The sequence below is a fragment of the Calypte anna genome, chromosome 23 (assembly GCF_003957555.1).
Source record: "Calypte anna isolate BGI_N300 chromosome 23, bCalAnn1_v1.p, whole genome shotgun sequence".
Taxonomy (NCBI): Eukaryota; Metazoa; Chordata; class Aves; order Apodiformes; family Trochilidae; genus Calypte; species Calypte anna.
The window spans coordinates 5,448,076-5,467,204 of NC_044268.1; the positions used below are offsets into that span (position 1 = coordinate 5,448,076).

Sequence of the window (19,129 nt, forward strand, 5' to 3'; positions counted from 1 at the left end):
GCTTCAGGGGCTGCTCTGTGCCATCAGATTCAGTTCTCAATGTGCCACAGAAAGCAGGAGCTGAAGCACTGGTGATAAGATAGGAGAGGAAGGGACAAGCTAGATTTTTAGATGCTGTTGCCAGGCTGGCTGTTAGAAATGCCATCTTCTCCTTTGCCAGCTGAGCACACACAAGACAACATCACCTGAAGGCCAAAATACCACTTTTGCTAAAGTAAATCGTGAAACCAAAGTGCTGCTTCCTTGGGTCAGACAACAAGGACAGAAATCAGAAACCAGAGAGCAAAGTATTGAAGCCATTAACAGTTTTTTAATGGAAACTTATCTTCCAAGTCATACTAAAAGCAAAAAAAAAAACCACAAAACCCACACTCAGGTATCCAACAGCAGATTGTATGTTCTGGGAGACACATTGCTCATCATCATAAGCAGACAGGGTGAGAGCTGCAGAGAAGTTCATAGGAAATCTTCATTTTTCTGCTGACCCTCTTCTGTAGGGTCCTCATCAAGTGATGCTGATTAGCAGAGCTTCAGGGCTGGACTATCTCAGTGAAAAGCTTCTTGCCCATTCTCCCCACCCCATCCCACCCCCCCATTCCACATCCTCAATGTCTCAGCTGCTGAGTTAGGTGTGAGACAGATGAGAAACAACATCCTGCAGGCATCACAGAATCCTGGCAAGGGAATCCTGGCAAGGATTTCACATTAGCCAGATGCCAGAGGCTGGTGATGGGAACCTCAGTGGTGCCTGGTGCCAAGTTTCTCAAAACCAGCTCTGCAGCTTGGTGGTACCCAGGAAAACAAGGCACCCACTCCAGTGGTTCCCCATCACTCTTTGTGGTGATGCTGGGTTGGACTAAGCATGACATTGCTATGAAGAAAAGGGCTTCTCAGTGAGGCTGACTATCTGAGAGAAGGGGTAAGAAGAGGCCCCAACACTGGTGGCATCTTTTCTCCATGAGTGGAGCTTAGATTGCTACATAAGGTGGTGGGAATTCCTTGGAAGGCAACTCTAGGGCTTCCTCATATGATGGCAGCACAGCCTGAAAGAGAACACCATTAATTATGCTCTGGGGATGGCAGGAAGGGTTTCAAGTGGGTTTGATCTTGGCTGTGTTTCTCTCCCTAGTTCAGAGCAGGCTAAAATAATTACATGGGCTGGAAGACATAAGGGAGACATTTCTCCTTCTGGAAGAAATCCAGAAGAGTTAGAGGTCAGCAGCATGACAATATATGACAATTTTCTTCCTGTCCCACCTCCTGCTCTCAAAGAATGGTTGCAATGAATGGACCAAGGCTCCTTAGTGCCCCCAAAATAAAATCTCATGGACTAAGGAAAGAAGCTGAGCTCAGATCATTGCAGAGGGCAGGAAACATGCAGAGCTGCTGGCAGGACCAAGCTCATCCCATTTGCCAAATTTCAACAAGACAAACGCCTGCACTTAGCACTCCGTATTCTTCCTCTTTATTTCTCATCCATCTTTACAGTATTTCTTATTTTTGGAAGCTCTTCAGTATCTTCCCATGGTGTCAGAGCACCTGGATGCATTCAGAGAGGTGATCAGTAATCTAAGGAAGGACAGTGACATTCAGTATCTAGCACACTGGTAAGATGAATGGCAATGCACCAAATCTCTCAGAGGTTGCTCTGGTGCAAAATGGAGACAAACTTAACTTTAAGCAAAGGCACAGGAACCAAAGTCCACCAGAAATGAAGAACACATCTCTGGAGCAGAGAATACAAATGATATATTCCCGTTTCTCTGCTTTGCCTGAAGCCTGAGTCTGAGCTTCCTCACAGATACCAGACTTGGAAAGATTTTATAACTTTACAAACTTTATAACTGGAAAGTGTTGATGCACCTTGGAAGGGTTGAACTCTCAGACCATCAGAGAAGCAAATGTAAGGCTCAGCATGCACCTCATCAGTCCAAGCCCTGCCTCTCCCTGCTGGGAAGGAGCCTTTACCCACCTTTTCCAGTGCTTGCTCGTCAGCTTTCAACTCCTCCATTTTGATGGTTTTAATATAATGAAAGCATTTCAGGACACATTTGAACATATAGGCCTGAAAAGGAAAGGGGGAGGGGGTCAGGCATTGCATCTGAAGTCAATTTCCACTTTTGCCATCAGCCTGCTGTTTCTTACCCTCTTCTCAGAGGGCAGAAGCTTGGGACCAGGTGTCCCAGGGCCTTAAATCACCATCCTGACCCCTCACTAGCAAGGTGACAAGTCCATCAATTCAGAGCAGTGTGGGAAGCCAGACTAGAAATACTGGTAGATATAAAGCATGTTTTTAAGACCTCGGAGAGTGCAATATCATCAGGGAGGAAAGGGACACATCTTTCATGCTTTTTTTTGTTTGTTTTTTTGGATGTCTCAGGAAAGCACCTCGGGCACAGCATCCACCTCCCAGAGATCTGAGGCTCCCTGCTCAGCTAGGACTGACCTGAAGGATCAGCTCATCCAACAAAACCCTGCCCTTGCACTACTTACACTTTTCTGACAAGATCACCTTGCACCTCCCAGCATTACAAGCTGCAGTAAATAGAGCTTTTCTGAGAAAAATGGCTCAATTGATGGGTTGTGGCACAAGAAAATAAGCCAGGCCAGTGAAACATACCATATTAAATAAATATTTTCCCTGCTCTGGGAAGTGAGGCAGAGTCATGTGCCTCTTGTTTTTACTGGCAGGAAAATCTGCTTAAAAAACCAGTTGGCATTTTCAGAGGGACACAGGGAGTTGTGTGCTCCAAGAGCAAGCTATGGAGCTCAGCATTTCCCAGAACAATGGAGGACTTTTTGTCCTGACACAAAGCCAAGGCAAGGAAAGAGAACAAGGAATGAAGTATCTGAGTTGAAGGAATCCATCTCTCAAGCAAACTTCCAGAAATGAGGAGCTAAATCCAAACATTGGCCACTTTTAGGGAACACTGCAAAAGCTTTTCCTTTTCCCAAACTGACTCCATCATATAAGATGTAGAAAAATGTCATTCATTTGTGGAAAAACCAAACCTTAGTGAATTTAAAAAAATTAAAAATCATACAACAAAAAGAATCCAAAAAGAATCCTTTTTGTTTTTCAAACAGAGTTTCTGTGGTGCCCATTATCTGCACTGACATCAGTGAGGTTTGCTTTGGAGACTGCTCCAAGGAAAACCAAGTGTGAGCAGAACACAAGGAACACAAAGTTATGCAAAGACAGCCAGTGACCTTGGGCTCATCAACCTGAAACCTCTCAAGATTCTCCACATTAAACTGAAGAGGGAAAAATCCTCTTTGTGAATGGGTGGGAAACTTGTCCTCCAGGTCGAGAAGCAAACTGCTCCAGCAGTAATTGTGTTAAACCCTTTGTCTCATTTCTAATCAGAAATGTTTTACTCCTCTTGGTCTCTGCATTCTTATCAGTGTGTGTGGAGGGAACCACTCTGTGATGCTGGGCTGAGATAAAGATTCCTTGGGAGATTGCCCTGATGGAGCTTCACTCACTCTGCCCTTGGAATCATAGAATCATAGAATTGGCTGGGTTGGAAGGGACCTCAGAGATCATCGAGTCCAACCCTTTTCCATCTCCAAAAAAATCAGAGCTTGAACAAGTGATGCTGGGGCTGTCCATGTGAAGATGTCTCTGCCCTGGTTAGGGTGAAGAAACCTCCCTGTTGCAGTAAGGAAGATGCTCCCTGCCAAGGGTGATGCTATGAGAGCAAAAAGGGAGAGGTGGTGCCACCCCAGCATCAGCAGAGACATTTTTCCTGCTGAAAGGTTGAGCAAAGCCTCACCTGAGACTTTTCTGGAGGTGTCTGGCAGAGGCAGTGAGTGGGGCAGATGTCCCATCCCTTCTCCAGCTGACAGATCACCTCTGGGGCAAATTCTGGGATGCAGCTTTGGGCACAGTGATTGGAAGTTGGCAGAAACACAGGACTGGGTACCCAGAAGCAACATTTTAGTCCAAGAGCACTGAATGGTTGTGCTGGGTCATTAAGAAAGTCAATTTATGGTCCTGGGCCAGTCCAGCACATTCAGACACTACCTTGGTGTGGGCATTCAGTGAATTGAAACCAATGGACCCTAAATTGGCCAAATGGCCTTTTTACAGCTAAAATATTTCATGTTGGTGCCACATTTCCCATCAGATCTTTATCACCTGGAACTCTTACAAAGTGGTTTGCTACAGATGGAAGAGGGGAGGGATTGTCACTGTGTTTAAAGGGGTGTGGAGACCACAGAGTGCTTGCTCGTGGCCTTATTTTTTTTTTTATTTTAATGGTCCTGCTCATGTTTCTCCTCCTACAAACTCCAGCAGAGGAAGTCAGTCCAAGTTATGCAGTCTTGTACCTAACCCTGTGGAAAATCCAAATCAGCTGATTTGCCAGGGCAGTGAGATTTCAATGAAGACCCAAGCTGCCAGCTGGGTTTTGGGGTTATCTCCTCTCCCCCAGTGCAAATATTGCAAATATTTGCAAAAATGACCATATTAATATGGCAAATATTAAAAGAGATGCTAAAGTCGTGTTTGCTGTGCAATCATACAACAGATTCCACCCCACACTGACCTGTCTGGCCACCTGGGAAAAGTCTGAATAACAAATGTTTTCCAGCTAAAAAGTATCATTGCTCCCTGTGAGGATCTGCTCAAGTACCTGGAAAGATGTGGTTTTCTTAGCTGGTCTGAAACCCCTCAGTGGAAAAGCTGTTCTCTGATCCATTGAAGCAAGAAGCACAGAAACCACTTCAGTGTGGAGTTTCCTGAGATGTGAGCAGGATTTAGCAGCTCGTGGGTTTTAATTACATTTCAGGCTTTGAGTGTTCATGACTCTGCTTACATCAGTGCAGAGCCAGTCACCTACCCAAGTGGAAGACCTAAACTGCTGCTTAATGACCTCATTTATTTTGGCACACAATAGCAGCAGAGTTTCCTCTGTTTGTTTCCAAACATCTCATCCTTCTCGAGATGAATGGGCAGTGAGAGTTTCTGGATATAAGAGAGATTTTGCTATATAACTCCCATCTGCTGGAGCATAAAACCAGCAATTGAATGCTAGATCTGCCTCAGATGGTCCTTTTATGCCCAAAGAGAGACCAAGCAATGCCCTGGCAGACTTGAGAGAGAAAAAGAACCAATTCCTTCCCTCCTCCAGGCAGGAGAACTTCATTTCAGCCTCTCCACACCACTTACCTTCAGGAAGAGGACAGCAATGAATGCAATGGTGAAGGTGATCAACACTCTGGCATATTCCTTTTTTGACAGCATCTCCAGGGTTGGCAGAAAGCCCTGGAAAAGAGGGGGGAAGGTCTCAGTCATAGAGGTTTTTCCCTTCCACCAGGGTCACACAAAGGGGTGGAGATCTCAGGAGGTTTCTCAGCCTGGTTCTCAGGGGGTGGGACAGAAAGAGTCCAGAGAGAAGATTTTTTACATTGTTTACATTGTAAATATAAACAATATTTTTTATTTTAAACAATTTTTTATTGTTTACATGCCTTTGGCAAAGATTTTTCAAAAATGAGAACTAAAGCTATGACTGTTTAATAAAGATGAAGGCAGGGCATTTTCCAGCAGGCAGGCAGGTTTTATTCAAGGCATTTTGCTCTGCAGTTTGCATCCCTAAGTCTGGAGTAAGAAAAACAAGGGGCACTTTTAGGAATCACATGGAGAAGCAAGCTGGCTGTCAAGGACAGGTGAGAATCTATGGAAAATCCACTTCTGCCACCAAACAGAGATGTTCTGGCTATACCACAGAGATCAGAGAAAGTTTATTCTGTCTTAACAGCCACTGAAGAAAACCTCATGAGGTGTTAGCAGCATGAAAACAAAATAAATCACCTCGTCTTACTCATAACTTACCCTGTTGTCTGCAGACTTGAGGCTGAGATAGGTGGGGACCTCCATGTAAGAGCTGCAGAGGGTGAGGATGCTCAGGCAGAAATCCAGCAGCTGCAGAGCCAGGAAAGGGATTGTCGAGTGCTCCTGCTGTGGGAAGGGCAGGGAAGAGGAGTTTGGTTCTGCTTTCCAGGTGGCATCACCTCTGCAGATTGTCCACACTGTGTACAGGGTCTGTGCCTTGCTCCCCCTGACAGCCCAAGCTGGGTCATTCACTTACAGCAGCCAAAAAGCTGAGCAAACCCTCTTGGGGGGTGATTTACAGAAGCTCCACAGCAGAAACCTGTGGCTCATCTCCAGACAAACCCTTCCTAGCATGGGCACAACCAGAACCACCTCCTCAGGTTAAATAATCAACCCCACAGAAGATGCTCAGACATGAGGAACCAGCCTTTCACCAGCTCTCCTTTCCTCTATCTCCCATGGGTTGCATCCTTCCTCCAGCCAGCACAGAAACTATCCCAGCATGAAGAGCCCTGGCCCCAAATAATGATCTTTTATTCCTACACAACCCCCTGGTCTCTGTCTCCTGGAGAAATCTCCAGGAGTGGTTTGTTACCTACCGTGTGTCTAAGGGAGGTCACAGAAATGACTGCTGGGACTTGGATGTAGGAGCTGAACATTGCCAGGAGGCTGAGGAAAAAATCCATGACTTGAAGAGCAAGGAATGGGATCAGGAGACATTCCCTCTTCTGAGAAAGAAAATCAATGCCAGTTATTGCTGTTTGGCATGGGAGAAGAAGACCAGCTCCCAGTACACCTATTACATACTCCAAGAATACTTTCCTGGCATTTCTCTATCTCATTCCACACAGTGTGGTGACAACAAAGGGCATCAATATTGATTTATTGATATTTTTTTTCCCTCACACCTCTGGAAAGGTTCTGGGAATTTTCCCTACGTGACATTGGCACTCGATCCCACCAGAGCTGTCGTTCAGTTGTCCCCAGAATCTGGGGAAAAAGCTGGATTCCCACAGCAGTGCATGGGAAATGAAATGGGAAATGAATCCCCAGTGTAACAGGGGAGTTACAGGTCCTTTTCAGGATCTGACTTGCAAAGAGCAAGGAAATGAGGCAATAAAATGACATTTCCAAATGATAACATTTCCATTCCTTAACACAAAAAACAGTCTGGATGGAAATGTCACCAAGATCTGGTAAATCTGGCAGTCAGCAACCTTGCAGATGAGCCTGAGGCTGCAGATTCACCACCTTCCCCCTCTGTAAGAGAGCAGAAATATTTATCTGCTTTTGTGCTCATTCTTAAACACTTTCAGTGAGCATTTCTAGTGCCCTCCTCTAACACCTCCTCACCCAGAGAGGCCTCAGCCAGCAGCCAAAGAGCATTTGGGGAGGACTTACCTTGACCACACCAAGGAGGAGGTTGAAGCTGATGAAGAACAGCATGATGATCAGGAGGAAACTGGTGATGACATCAGCTAAAAGGAAGAGAAGTAATTACCACATTGCTAAGGGCCAAAAACCCTACTGAGAAGCTCTAGAAACTTTTCAGGGCTTTAGCAGACCTGTCTGAGAGCTGGGCTGAGCCATACAGAGCAGAGAGATGGGTGGTACCACCAGCAGTGCTGCTCCCATCCTTACTCTGCTAGGAGGGAGTGCACTTGGCTTCATTTTGGAGACAAAACTGATATTTTAACTTCCCCTGCTATTTTCCTCAAGGCTTAGCAACACCCTGGAATCTCCTCTACAATGGAGATTTGCTGATGAGGGAATTTCAGCCTAAAGTTCTGCCCAGTGCTTCCTTCTCTGAGCATGGGAAGCCTCCTCCATCCCAGGACTAGGAGAGAAAAACCCTTTGAGAAGGTTGCAGCCCTCAAAGAAACAAAAATAGCTCCTCTGAAGAGCATCATTGCTGCACATGGAGGTGTCAGATCTAAGGAAGTGATCAAAAGCATCCAACAAAGACTGAACCTACATCAGGAAAAAAAAAAATGAGTTTAGATGACAGAAAACAAGCTCCTGCTTGTAACCCGATAATAATAATAAAAAAAGACAACCACAAACACATGGTCTGCTTGCCACAAAGTAATGGAAGTTGAAACACAGAAGAGGAAGGAGAAAACAGCAAAAAAAGAAACCTCAGCTGCAGAGAAAGGGGGAAAGGGCTGCAGGAGCTGCTGCTCACAGCCTGGCAGCTCCCAAGGGCTGGGGGAAGAGTCCAAGCTCCAAGGCAGAAAACCAAACCCACCCTTCAGAAACAAGAAAGTAGCAACAGGGCTGTGATCCAGGGCACAAAGAATCAGAGATTATTGCCAGGACAGCATAAATTCCAACCAACCAACCAAAAAAAAGAATTTAGCAAAGCAGACAGACTCAGCCACAGAAGGAACCAGTCCCAGTCAATCCCAAACTGCCTGCAGACATTTTCCCTGCTTTTCCTCCCAGAACCAACCATCAGACGTTTTCCCAAGAGAGGATTTATCTCCTCAGCATGGGATTTCCTAAGATTCGAGGCATCTGTGGTTTTCTGCTGCTTTCTGCAGGGGCTGATGCTCCAGGCTCCCTGATGGATTGGGCAACAGGCCCGTGCTCCTGCAGGGTAATTGCAGGCAGAGCTCAGCTGAATTTCCCAAGCAGAACCCAGATTAAAAAAAAAAAAAAAACAACCCAACAAACAAACCAAGGAAACCAAAAGCCTGCAACCCTACAGGCACAAAAGGCTGGGAAGAAAAGGAAAACCAAGAGAAAACAACTCCCTGCACACTCTCTGTCTCCTGTTGCTCACAACAAAAGGCACTCATCCTTTCTGCTGCCAGCTCCATCTCTTTGTTCCAGGGATGGCTCAGTATCGATGGGTTTGATCTCAGTAATGAAAGATTTTCCTGGAAAAAAAAATGGCTGCTTTCTTTGTAGGAGCAGATTTAGCAGCTGGGCTACAGGAGTGACCCCCTTGGACATCAGGAGCTGCTGCTGGCTCTTAGACCCCTCTGTGCAAACCTTCCATGGGATGGTTCATGGCATAGCAAGGCCAGATGCCACCTGGACTACTTTAGAAGGGCTGGCAGGGTGGCAAGTTGCCTTCCAGACCCAGCAGAAGGTACCTGGGGAGCTCTGGGACTTCCAGCACTTGCAGCTACAGCAAACCCTGGTGCCTAACCCTGGCTCTTTCCATGCCCAGCATCTCTTGTCCAAAATTATAAGACATCAATTTTAAAGTCTTTTCAGTATTTCCCTTCCTGGCTTGGTTGGCCCTTGTGGGATTGATTAATGTTTGCCTGTATTGTATTAAAAACCCAAGCTTTGGCACCTGTACAATGTTAAAAGCCAGGGGCATCATTCCAGGGTTTTCCCCTCTGTCCCTTCCACATGTTCATCTGGTTGTCTGACCCAGGAATAAACTGGTTTCCTCACAGCACCTTAAAAATATGGGAATATTGAGAGGATAAGAGGGTTTGTCCCTGTTGGCTCTTGGAGGACTGTTACTGGATGGCAAGAGGCAACTGTTACAGTCAAGGAAATTCCAGATAAAAGGAAAAAAATCTTACAAGAAGTGATTCAGTCTTGTCCTTCCCTTTCCCCTTTCCCCTTCCTTTCCTTTTCTCTTCCCTTTCCCTTTCCCTTTCCCTTTCCCTTTGCTTTTCTCTTTCCCTTTCCCTTTCTCTTTCCCTCTCTCTTTCTCTTTTTGTCTTTCTCTTTCCTCTCCCCTTTCCGTTTCTCTTTCTTTCCTTTTCCCTTTCCTCTTTCTCTTTCTTTTTTTGTCTTTCTCTTTCCTTTACCCTTTCTCTTTTTCTTTCTCTTTCCCATTCCCTTTTCCCTTTTGCTTTTTCTTTCCCTTCCCTTTCCCCTTTCCCTTTCCCTTTCTCCTTCTCCTTCCCTTCTCCTTCTCCTTCTCCTTCTCCTTCTCCTTCTCCTTCTCCTTCTCCTTCTCCTTCTCCTTCTCCTTCTCCTTCTCCTTCTCCTTCTCCTTCTCCTTCTCCTTCTCCTTCTCCTTCTCCTTCTCCTTCTCCTTCTCCTTCCATTCCCTGTGGATCCCATCCTTTCTTTTTCAAGGCAGCCAAACCTCCTGGGGAGAAATCCTGAGGGAGCCCCAATTCCATACCAAGAACTCCTACCTGACTTTTTTTCCCACTCATGTGCAGAGCAGCTTCCCAGAAGCCTGCTTTATTTTCTGGGGCCACAGCTACAACCTTTGCATTGCAAACTCTGAGCCAGAATCTGGCAGAATCTCCCAATAGAGCAGCAGATGCTGAGGGCAGGGGCAGAACCTCTCCTCAAATGGTTCTCCAATTCTTCCATCTGGGTTTTGAAGTCAAAATGAAATTTTTCTATTGCTTCTCTGTGCTGCTTCCCCCTCAGTTTCTGGAAATAGAAGGGTTGTACTGGGTTTATTTTAACTAGGATCAGAAAACACTCAGCATCTCCCAGGCAGAGCCCTTTGAAGTATTGGGGAAGAGAAGCCAGGTGGAAGTGCTGGGGATTTTATTATAAAATGTTCTTTTTTGTGTAGGAGGCAGTGGAAGAGGAGCTGGCATGTTGATTGTGTGGGTAGAAGGACAGGGCCAATTCCAAAGGGAAGTGTTAGAGTTTTAAAGAAGAACCCCCAGATTTGCAGAAATACCCATCTTGCTTAGAAAGCAGGTAGTGGGTTTGTATGGAAATCAGCAGAAAAAACTGTCTTGGTGATTTGTTTATTTTTCTTTAAAGAATATTCAATTTAGATACTTGAAGAAAAGAAAGAAAAGAAAAACTTATTGGCCTGGGATGATCTTTCTGGAAAAAAAAAAAAGAAAAAAAGCTCCTTCCAAAGAGCTTTAATATTAGAGGTTTGGGGAGTTATTTTCTTTCAAGTGGCACCCAAGCTGATAAATCTGCTGGGGCTCTGGAAGCCAAGCTAAATCCCTCTTTGGTCAAGCCATAGGAATTCAGTCACCAGCTGTGGTGAAAAGGATGCATGGGACAACTTGTGGGCTACAAACCAGCCTGGCTGCTTCTTCCAGGCAAAAACCACCAAGGACTGGGAACAACTGGGACAGGGGGAGGAAGGGAGGTGGGCTGGTGGGACATTCTGAAAGGCCTTCAACTCTGAGAATGACCCCAGAATGATGGATGGTGAGAAGAAGGTGGCTCCATGGCATAGAGGAGCCTGGGGACAATGTCAGGAAGGTCACACAGCCATGGGATGTGGGGTGGGGATGGGTTTTCACCCCACTTTGAGCCCCCGAGGTCACTTGGCAGACTAAGGGAGTCTGAGCTGGTCAGACACTTCTGTGTTTTCCTGGAAAATGCCCCATGTGTGAAGGGAGCCAACAGGATTAATTAACCTGGGATTAAGTGATCCACAGGGGGTGAAAAGGAAGAGAAGGAGAACCCAAGGTTAGTGCCAAGAGGGAGTGGGGAGGCTGGAGGGGACCTGATCCCCTGAGACATCTTCACTGGGCTCCTCACTGATCTCCCAAAAGCCAACACAGCTCAAATCCCAAACTTTAGAGCCAGATTTTTGTCTCTGGCCCTTGGGCTTTTGGCCCATCTGCTCTGAATTGGTTTCCAGTTTTCCTTGGCAAAGCAGCAAGAGGGCTCAGTGTAGGACCTTGGGTTCCCTCACACCACCTACCAATCCTGTAGAAATCCTTCTCCAGGGCTTGGCAAAATCCTTTCCCACTTGCCACCTCCAGGGAATACTCAACCAGCAGCAAAATGCTCATAACCTAGGAGAAGAAAAGCAAAAGACACAGCTCAGTGGGCTCTGGGCCAGCTTCCTACCAACAGGAAGGTCATTTCCAGGGACCAAGGAATGGCCAGAGGCCCAAATGCAGGATGGGTCTCCAAGAGAGACAGGCAGGAAGGGGTTGAAGTCCTCTAAAAGGCACCATTGGGGCCAGAGGTACCAGTTCATGGAGGGTTTGAGTTTAACTCTCTTTTTTTTTTTTTTTTCTCTGCCAGCTCCTGAAGGAGGATGGAAGAATCACGAAGTTAATGGATTTTGTTGTGACATTTTATTATCCAGGGAGTCCTGGCTTTACACTTGGAAATATTTTAGCTGGGCTGCACAACCTCTGTCTCAGAGCCAGCTGAAGCCCAGAGGAAACAAGTTTGTAGCTGCCACCAAGATCACCACAAGCTTGGGTACCACGGGGCTGAAGCAACATTTCCCCAAGAGCTGCAGCAGCTTTTTCAGCTCAACAACCACTTAAAGAAGTGAGGCAAGCAAAGAGGAACCAGAACTGTTGTGGTCTGGGCTCCTCTTTGCAGCCTCTGTGTCTGGGGAACAGCCCAAACCAGCAGCTGCTGGGAGATGATGCAAACCCAACTGGGAATGAGCAGAAAATGTATTTTGTCTTTGGTGGAGGCTGCAGGTGCCATGGCAGAGCCAGGCAGGGCTCAGGCTGGAGTGATGCTTGGTTGGCAGTGCCAGAAAAGCAAATCCAAGTGGCAAAAAAAAGGCAAAAAAAAGGCTTTGCTTTGCCCTGAAAAGGGGAAGGAAGGCTGAGTGGGATGGACTGCAGGGACAGGAACTGAGCAGACTGCCCCATGGGGAGTGTCAGCTGCAGGAGACCTAAAATCCATCTTCAAAACCAACTTCACCACCTCCCTGTGCCACCAAGGACACGTGGAGTGCCCAGAGGAGCTGTAGCACATCTCCCAGAGAACTTTCTTCTGCAGGGAGCATTCCCCAAGTCACATTCTTGCAGCAGTGGGGACTGGGACCCTGTATCCCACCTCTGGCCTCAAAACACTGCCTAGAGTCTGAGCTGGGAGAAAGGATGTGTCTTGTTCTCTCCTGGCCTGTCTGATGGCCAAGAGCTACATGAGACACACGATTTTTTTAATGATGATTTTTCTTTTCCACGCAGCAACTGAACTTTGCAATTTCCTTGGTAGGAAAAGGAGAAATATCTGGATCTCATTACACTGGGACACCAGGAATTTAACACAAAGTCAGTTTAACAGTGTTGGAAGTCCCATGGAAGCACAGGGCCTTGTCAAGGATGAAATTGCATCCCTATGAAGTCGCTTTACACTTGACTGTCTCCCCCAGGATAGGAGGGAGCTCCCCAACCAACCACACCTGGAGATCCCACACTGACTTCTGGTGCCCTAACTTGTCCAAGAGGTTTCCTGTACACACTCCTGGAGAGATTTTGCTTCCATTATTGCTACTCTTGGTCAAAGCCCATGGGAAATATAGGAAGAAATTGCTTTTTGAGGTTTTGGATGTTAGCCAGGAGGGCATGGCCCAGGCTGCCCAGGGAGGGGGTTGAGGTCTCATCCCTGGAGATGTTCAAGGTGAGGCTTGAGGATGCTCTGAGCACCATGAGCTGGGTGAGGGTGTCCCTGAGACTGCAGGGCTGGGACTGGGGGACCTGGAGAGGTCCCTTCCCACCCAAACCATTCTAGGATTCTATGGTTTCTTGACCTGAGCCCTAAACAACAATTTCATTCCTGAAAGACAAGTGAGGGACTGCAGGACATCAAATCCCAAATGCTCCCATCCCAGATGGATTTACAGCCAGAGCAGAGCCAGAGCCTAAACTTCAGTGTGCAGAACCATCTCTGATGTCTGCCAGAGAGGAGAACAGCAAAGCAAAAGAGTTCCTGGTTTCTTTGCAGGTGCTGAAATGAGCTACACAAGCAGAGCAGCTGCAGCAAACAAGTACACCTCAGTCAGAAAACCCAAAGCCAACCTGAAAGATTGAGGAAATGCTTAAAGTGAAAGTTGATTGAAACTTCCCACTGGAAAGGGCTCTTGCACTGAAAGAACAAAGCACTGAACTGCAGCACCCTGCAGCCAGGACACCTCCCCATCACCTGGTATTGGGTTTGGCACCATCCTGCTGCCTGGCAGGTGACAATCTCATGAATTCCTGCAGAGAACACACACAAGAGGTGATGAAACCCCTACAGGAGGCTGAGGAGAAGGCAGAGAAAGCTGAGGTGGTGCCTGCCTGGGACTCCTTGCTCCAAGAGTGCAGCTTGTCTGATCTCCAATTAATTTCTCCTCATGTCCATGGCCTCAGTGTGATGGTTGCTGCTGGGGTTCTGCACACTCAGTGTGTCTGCAAGAAAAGCTGGAAGCTGCAATGAGCAGGGGTGATGGGGAGGATGGGAAACTGCTCCAGCTGCACCCTGGAGAAGGTTTCTGACAGCTGTGACACCAGCATGGGGAGGCAAACAGCATCACATATAAATAAATGCAATACTTCCAGTGCTTCACCTCTCCTTGTTTTAATTTAGAAGTGGTGGTTGTGGCAGGGCAGGATGAAGGGAGAAGGAGTGGTTTCAGGTCCCAAACATTTCCTTTCCAAGTATTTTCTCATTCTCCTTCCTGATGCCTCCTTCCCCCTCCTGTCTGTGCAGCAGAGATGCTCCAGGAGGATGAGGAACAGCCCAGGGACATCTCAGCTCAGCCAGAGCCTGGGGAAGGTACAGTCACAGCTCTGTACCCCTGAGGGTTGTGTCTGGAAGAAGGTCCCAGGGCTGAAACTCTATTCCTTGAATTAAAGAGCTGACAAAGAAGGGCTCAGCTGCAGCAGAGGACACAGCAACCTACAGACATGTTCCTTGCTTGGCCCTTTGACTCTAGTCAAGGACTGGCAGCAAATGAATTGCAGGTTTTCTGCCCAGGCTGCATGCAGAGGAGCAACTTGCCAGCCTTGCTCTTGAAGCTAATGTCAAATGACTCGTGCTTTTTCATGCCTGGAAGGAGCAGATGAGCAGAAGGACAAATTCCTCTGTGCTTTTTTGGAGAGTCACATGCAAGTCACTTCACAATTCCAAGTAGAACTCTGCTCCTCACATAACTCTGTCCCCTCCTTCTTCATCCCTGTTTGAGAATCCCACAATTTATTTCAACAAGTCTATGGAGAGATCAGGACTAATGCAAATCTGATTTACAGGAGGACACCACTTCACTGCCAAGCCTGAGAGCTTGTGTTTGATGGCATCACTCTCACCCATCATCACTCTGATTCCCCACTAGGACTCACAGCAATAATTTACACTGATACCAAGCAGCAGGATTGATGCAGCAAATCATCCAAGTCACTGCTGAGTTTAAAAATCCCTTTTTTTTTTTTTTTCCCCTCCCTCTGCCTAGCTGCAGCTAGGTGCTCAAAAAGGTGGGGAAGAGGCAGGGGAAAAGTATTTGCTATTCTGTGCTATCTCTTAATTCAGGAAGACAAGACAACCTTCCCCAAATAGCAAACTGGTTCCCCAGGGGCTGTGTATAGAAGGAATTTTTCTGCAGGGGCAGAGCAGGTACAGACATTCAGGGACCTGCAGAACCGTGGGGAGCTGGAGGCATTGCAGGCAGCAGGACTGAAGAGCTGGGTGCTGAGGCTGCCCCTGGGATGTTGGTGACTGATGCTCCCCAGCACCCCACACCCTGCATCATCCTGCCCAGGGTACCTCTGCATGTCCTATGGCAACCACTGCTTTGGGTTGGCAACAAGGTGACACAAAGGTTCAGAGGGTGATTCCCAACCCTCCTGGCCACCATCCACATCCTGCTGGTCACTGCCATGCAGGTTGAGCTGCACAGGGACTGTCACTTAGAGACAAGGGATGGGTCCTGTCCAAGGAGCCCTGGAACCTTGGTCTGCCAAGAAGAGCAGAGGGAGAGAAGAGCAAGGAGGACTCAGCTTTGGCTCTGCAGGATCCTCTCCCAATCCAGAGTGAGATTCCAGGGTAATTTCATGTTGCTTGTGGTCTGTTAGGGGCAGGGTGAGGCCAAGCCATGTCCTGGCAGAGCAGAGCAGAACGGAGACACATGCAAGAGGCTTTGGCTGCCCATCCTCATTAACATACAAGGGGACTCATTACTGCCACAGCCTTTCCTGGGGATGTGCCTGAGGGATGTGATGAGCACACCTGCTATAAAAACAGTCTCAGAGTGACTTTATACCCAGGACAGACTTGTCCCTTGTGCAGAAGGTCAGTGGCAGCTCCAGCATTAGATCCCTGACTGCCCATGCTTTGCCTGCTCCTTGGCTTTGGTTTGAGCTGCTCCAACTCCTTTTTTCCAAGACCAGTCTGCTGGCCCCAGCCCAGGCAGCATCCTTTGGCTTCAGGGCCTCTTTCAGTGAGCAATGATGAGAATAGAAGTGTTTTGCTGTCCTTTCCTTTATAGAGGGTAAGGTATAAGCTACAACTAAGTGTATGTCACACAGCTTCTGGTTTGAGCATCTGCTAGCAGTCAGGAGAGGGGTAAGATTCCCAGCAACCAGAAAAGGCTGTGTATGGAACAGCCACTGCTCCTGTGCCACCAGAATTTGTCAGAGATGGAAAAGGTAAGAAGGAAACGTGAGCAGAAGAGAGCTGGAGATGATTAAGCACACCAGCTGGTAAATATGATGGGTTTCATGTAAGCTCGAGCTCCAGAGGTCTCAGATGTCCTGACAGCAGGGGATGCACAGGGCAGGGATCACTTGGTACTTGTCCTAATTTCTTCTTCTCAAAGCAGCCCCTGCTGGCTGTTGTTGACTACAGGCTGGGAAGCTGCTGGACTTCAGGGCTGACTCTGGACATCTGTGCTGTGACTTCTGCCTTTGTCATTTTGCAAAGCAAAGCAGCTCCTCTTCAGCAGAGCCTCCTCTGCAAACTCCCTCCTGGGAGCACACTGAAGTTTCACTCCAAGGCTCTGCCTTTCACTGTTCAAAACCCTCCTGGTGTCTTCAACAGACCCAGGAGGCATTTGGGAACTGACACAACTGGTAATTCAGTTTTTTCCCTGTTAACCACAAGCCCAGGGAGGTGGTGTCTGGTTCTGCTCCAGTTTGGCCCAGCAGTCACTGGTCCTGTCAGTGGCATCACGGTGAAACACATGAGAAGAATGTGGCTCAGTTCAAAGCATCTCCTGACTTCTGGCAAAGACAAAGGAGCCTTTTTGATGGTTCACCCTTCCAGCTAGGCAAAAAGGTGATTCCTTTTCCCCAGGCTTGTTCCAGCACTGACAACCAGGCCAGATGGCATGGGGGGCAAAATGTGCCCCAGCTCCTTGTCTTCTGTTTCCCCTTTCTGCACAGACCTTTAATTTCACCACCTCCTCTTCAGATCTTGTATCTCTGCCAAGGGAGTCCCCTTTCTAAAGAGCTCATGACCATCCCTCTGTGGTGGCTCTGGGTTTAATTGCTTGTCAGGAATTGCTTCTGCTCTGCTGCAGACTCTCAGCTTTCACATCATTCAATTTTCCTGTCTTGGGGTCGTGAGAATGTGCAAGAAATGAAGCAATTTCTTTTTCTTTAAAGCACTGAGATGAGAAGCTTTGAGCTCGTGGCAAAAAGACAAGGAGCCAGCCCAGGGTGTAATCGAGATGCTCAAAAAGCAGAAGCCAAAAGAGGTTGTGAAATTGCAGGAGCCTTTTAGCCAATCTCATCATGACTTTGAGGTCCCCAAACGATTAAAATACAGGATGGAAACACCACTACAGCACCTGGCTTTTAAGTAATGCCAGGGGAAAGATGTTGGCAGTGACACTGCATGAAAACGTGGCATAGACCCAAGGTTCTCTGCTCTCCTGCTCTGGGCTGGCATGGGACCATCTCCTGCCCCAGTCCAGGTGCCACCCCCTTCACTCCCTGCCTCCTGCAACCCACAGAGCTGCTGACAACATTCAGATTTTATTCTCTGAATGCTTTCCCTTTGTCTTACATTAAAAAACAAACCAAAAAAACCAACAACAACAACAAAAAACCAAACCCAAACCTAAGCAATTCAGCTAATCTTCAATTTTCTTTGCCTTCCATTTTGTGACTCCTCCAGCAGTGGATGCAGGCCAGGGTCCTGCCCAGCACCTCTTTGCTCCCATCTCCATCTCTCCTGTGCCATGGGTGAGGAGCCCCCAGGAACCATTCCCACCCTGCACACTGAGTCCACCAGCTGGGATTATTTTAAGTTTTAAAAAACCACATCCTCACTATGACTCCCAGACACCTGAAAGTACCTCTGGGCAACCAGGTGGAGGGGAAAAAATGTCCCTGCAGACCCTGTTGCCATCTGAACCCAGCCCCAAGCAGTCACCTGGCACCCAACCACAGCCCTGGATCCCAACAGACACCAACACCATGAAATACTGTGTCCAACTGGTAGTAGAGAGAGAGATGAAGCAGCTTTGCCCACCACCTTTTGCTTGACCAGGGCCCTGGATCCCTCCAGCCCCCCCTGAGCCATCATTTCAGCCCTTCCACAGCTCCCAGTGCCAGTGCCCAGTTTCTGACCAGCAGGCCCAGGTACCTTGCAATGAGCCCTGGCCAAGCTACAGAGCCCAGCATGAGGCAGAGTCCTTGTATCAAGCTGCAAGGGAAACCCAAGCAGCAGAGTGGGTTCCCATGAAAAAAAATAGTTTAAAAATAGGGAAAAAATAGTTTAAAACCTCCTAGGGTGAGAAATTTCTTCCTGTCCCCTCCCTTCCCTCCTCACCCTTACCATCTTCTCTTTTGTCCATCCCTCTTGAATCATATATTTAATTTTTTTCTAATCTTCTGGGCACACAAAGAAGTCAGGAATCAGAGAAATCTGTGACCTGCAATGATTACACCTTCTGCAGAGCTGACCCCTCCAGCTCTGATTTCTGGTCCTGTCCCCCCTTTCAGCCCTGTCACTTACCATGTGGAAGATGCCCAGGGAGGCTGTTGTTGTCTTGACATTGAAGAAGCAACACCTGGGGGTCTCAATGGGCATTTGGCTGATCATTTTCTGATTTCTCTGCTCAGCTCCTGAGTCCATGAGGTGGAACCTGCAGCAACTACCCCAGTGCAAAGCAAAGTGAGCAGCCCAGCTCCCCTTCCTTCCTTCCTGGTCTAGAAATGTGTTAAGTCATCTACAAAGTCACATGAGGCCTTTGATTTCCCAGTGACAGAGAAAGCAAAATTCTGCTTTTAGCTGCTTGCACATCCCTGGTGGCAAACAAAAGCACAAAGGTTGCTCCAGGCAAGTGGTGTCCAGCAAGTGAGGGCAGAGGAGAGGAGGAATCTGAAGCAGGGTGCAGCTTTGCCCTCCAAAAATCACCAGAAACAAAAGCAGGAGGCCAAGAATTTCACCTTAAACATGACCCCTTGTTTTTGCAGTCAAGCATCCAAGTTCTTCAGTTTGAAGCAGTTGGTTCCTTGCCAGCACCAGTCACCATTCCTTGGAATTGCTCCTGGGAGCAGATGATGGAGCAGCCCTGGACTCTGGGACTGGAAGGACAGTGGGACTCCAAGGGTCAAGGTTGGTGGCTGAGACATCTGCAGATTTGCTCCTGGGAAAGCTGCTGTGATTTATGTTTGGCAGCTCCTGGAAAAGAAAAGCAACAGA

The 19,129-nt window shown here is 47.6% G+C and overlaps 1 protein-coding gene across 2 annotated transcripts; it reads right to left on the bottom strand.

Moving 5' to 3' along the window:
• Positions 1–293: 293 nt before the first annotated feature.
• On the bottom strand, positions 294–18,574 carry LAPTM5 (lysosomal protein transmembrane 5). 2 transcript variants are annotated; one of them, XM_008496392.2, is made up of 8 exons: positions 18,440–18,574; positions 11,451–11,544; positions 7,241–7,317; positions 6,439–6,567; positions 5,840–5,965; positions 5,174–5,269; positions 1,973–2,065; positions 294–1,043 (listed from the first exon to the last, which is right to left on the bottom strand). In XM_008496392.2, exons 1-8 carry the CDS (start codon positions 18,557–18,559, stop codon positions 969–971), a joined length of 810 nt encoding a protein of 269 aa, XP_008494614.2. In that variant the 5' UTR covers positions 18,560–18,574; the 3' UTR covers positions 294–968. The 2 variants fall into 2 exon arrangements, with proteins under 2 accessions (XP_008494614.2, XP_030320269.1); XM_030464409.1 differs by lacking the exon at positions 294–1,043 and adding an exon at positions 1,516–1,569.
• Between the last annotated feature and the right edge of the window lie 555 nt (positions 18,575–19,129).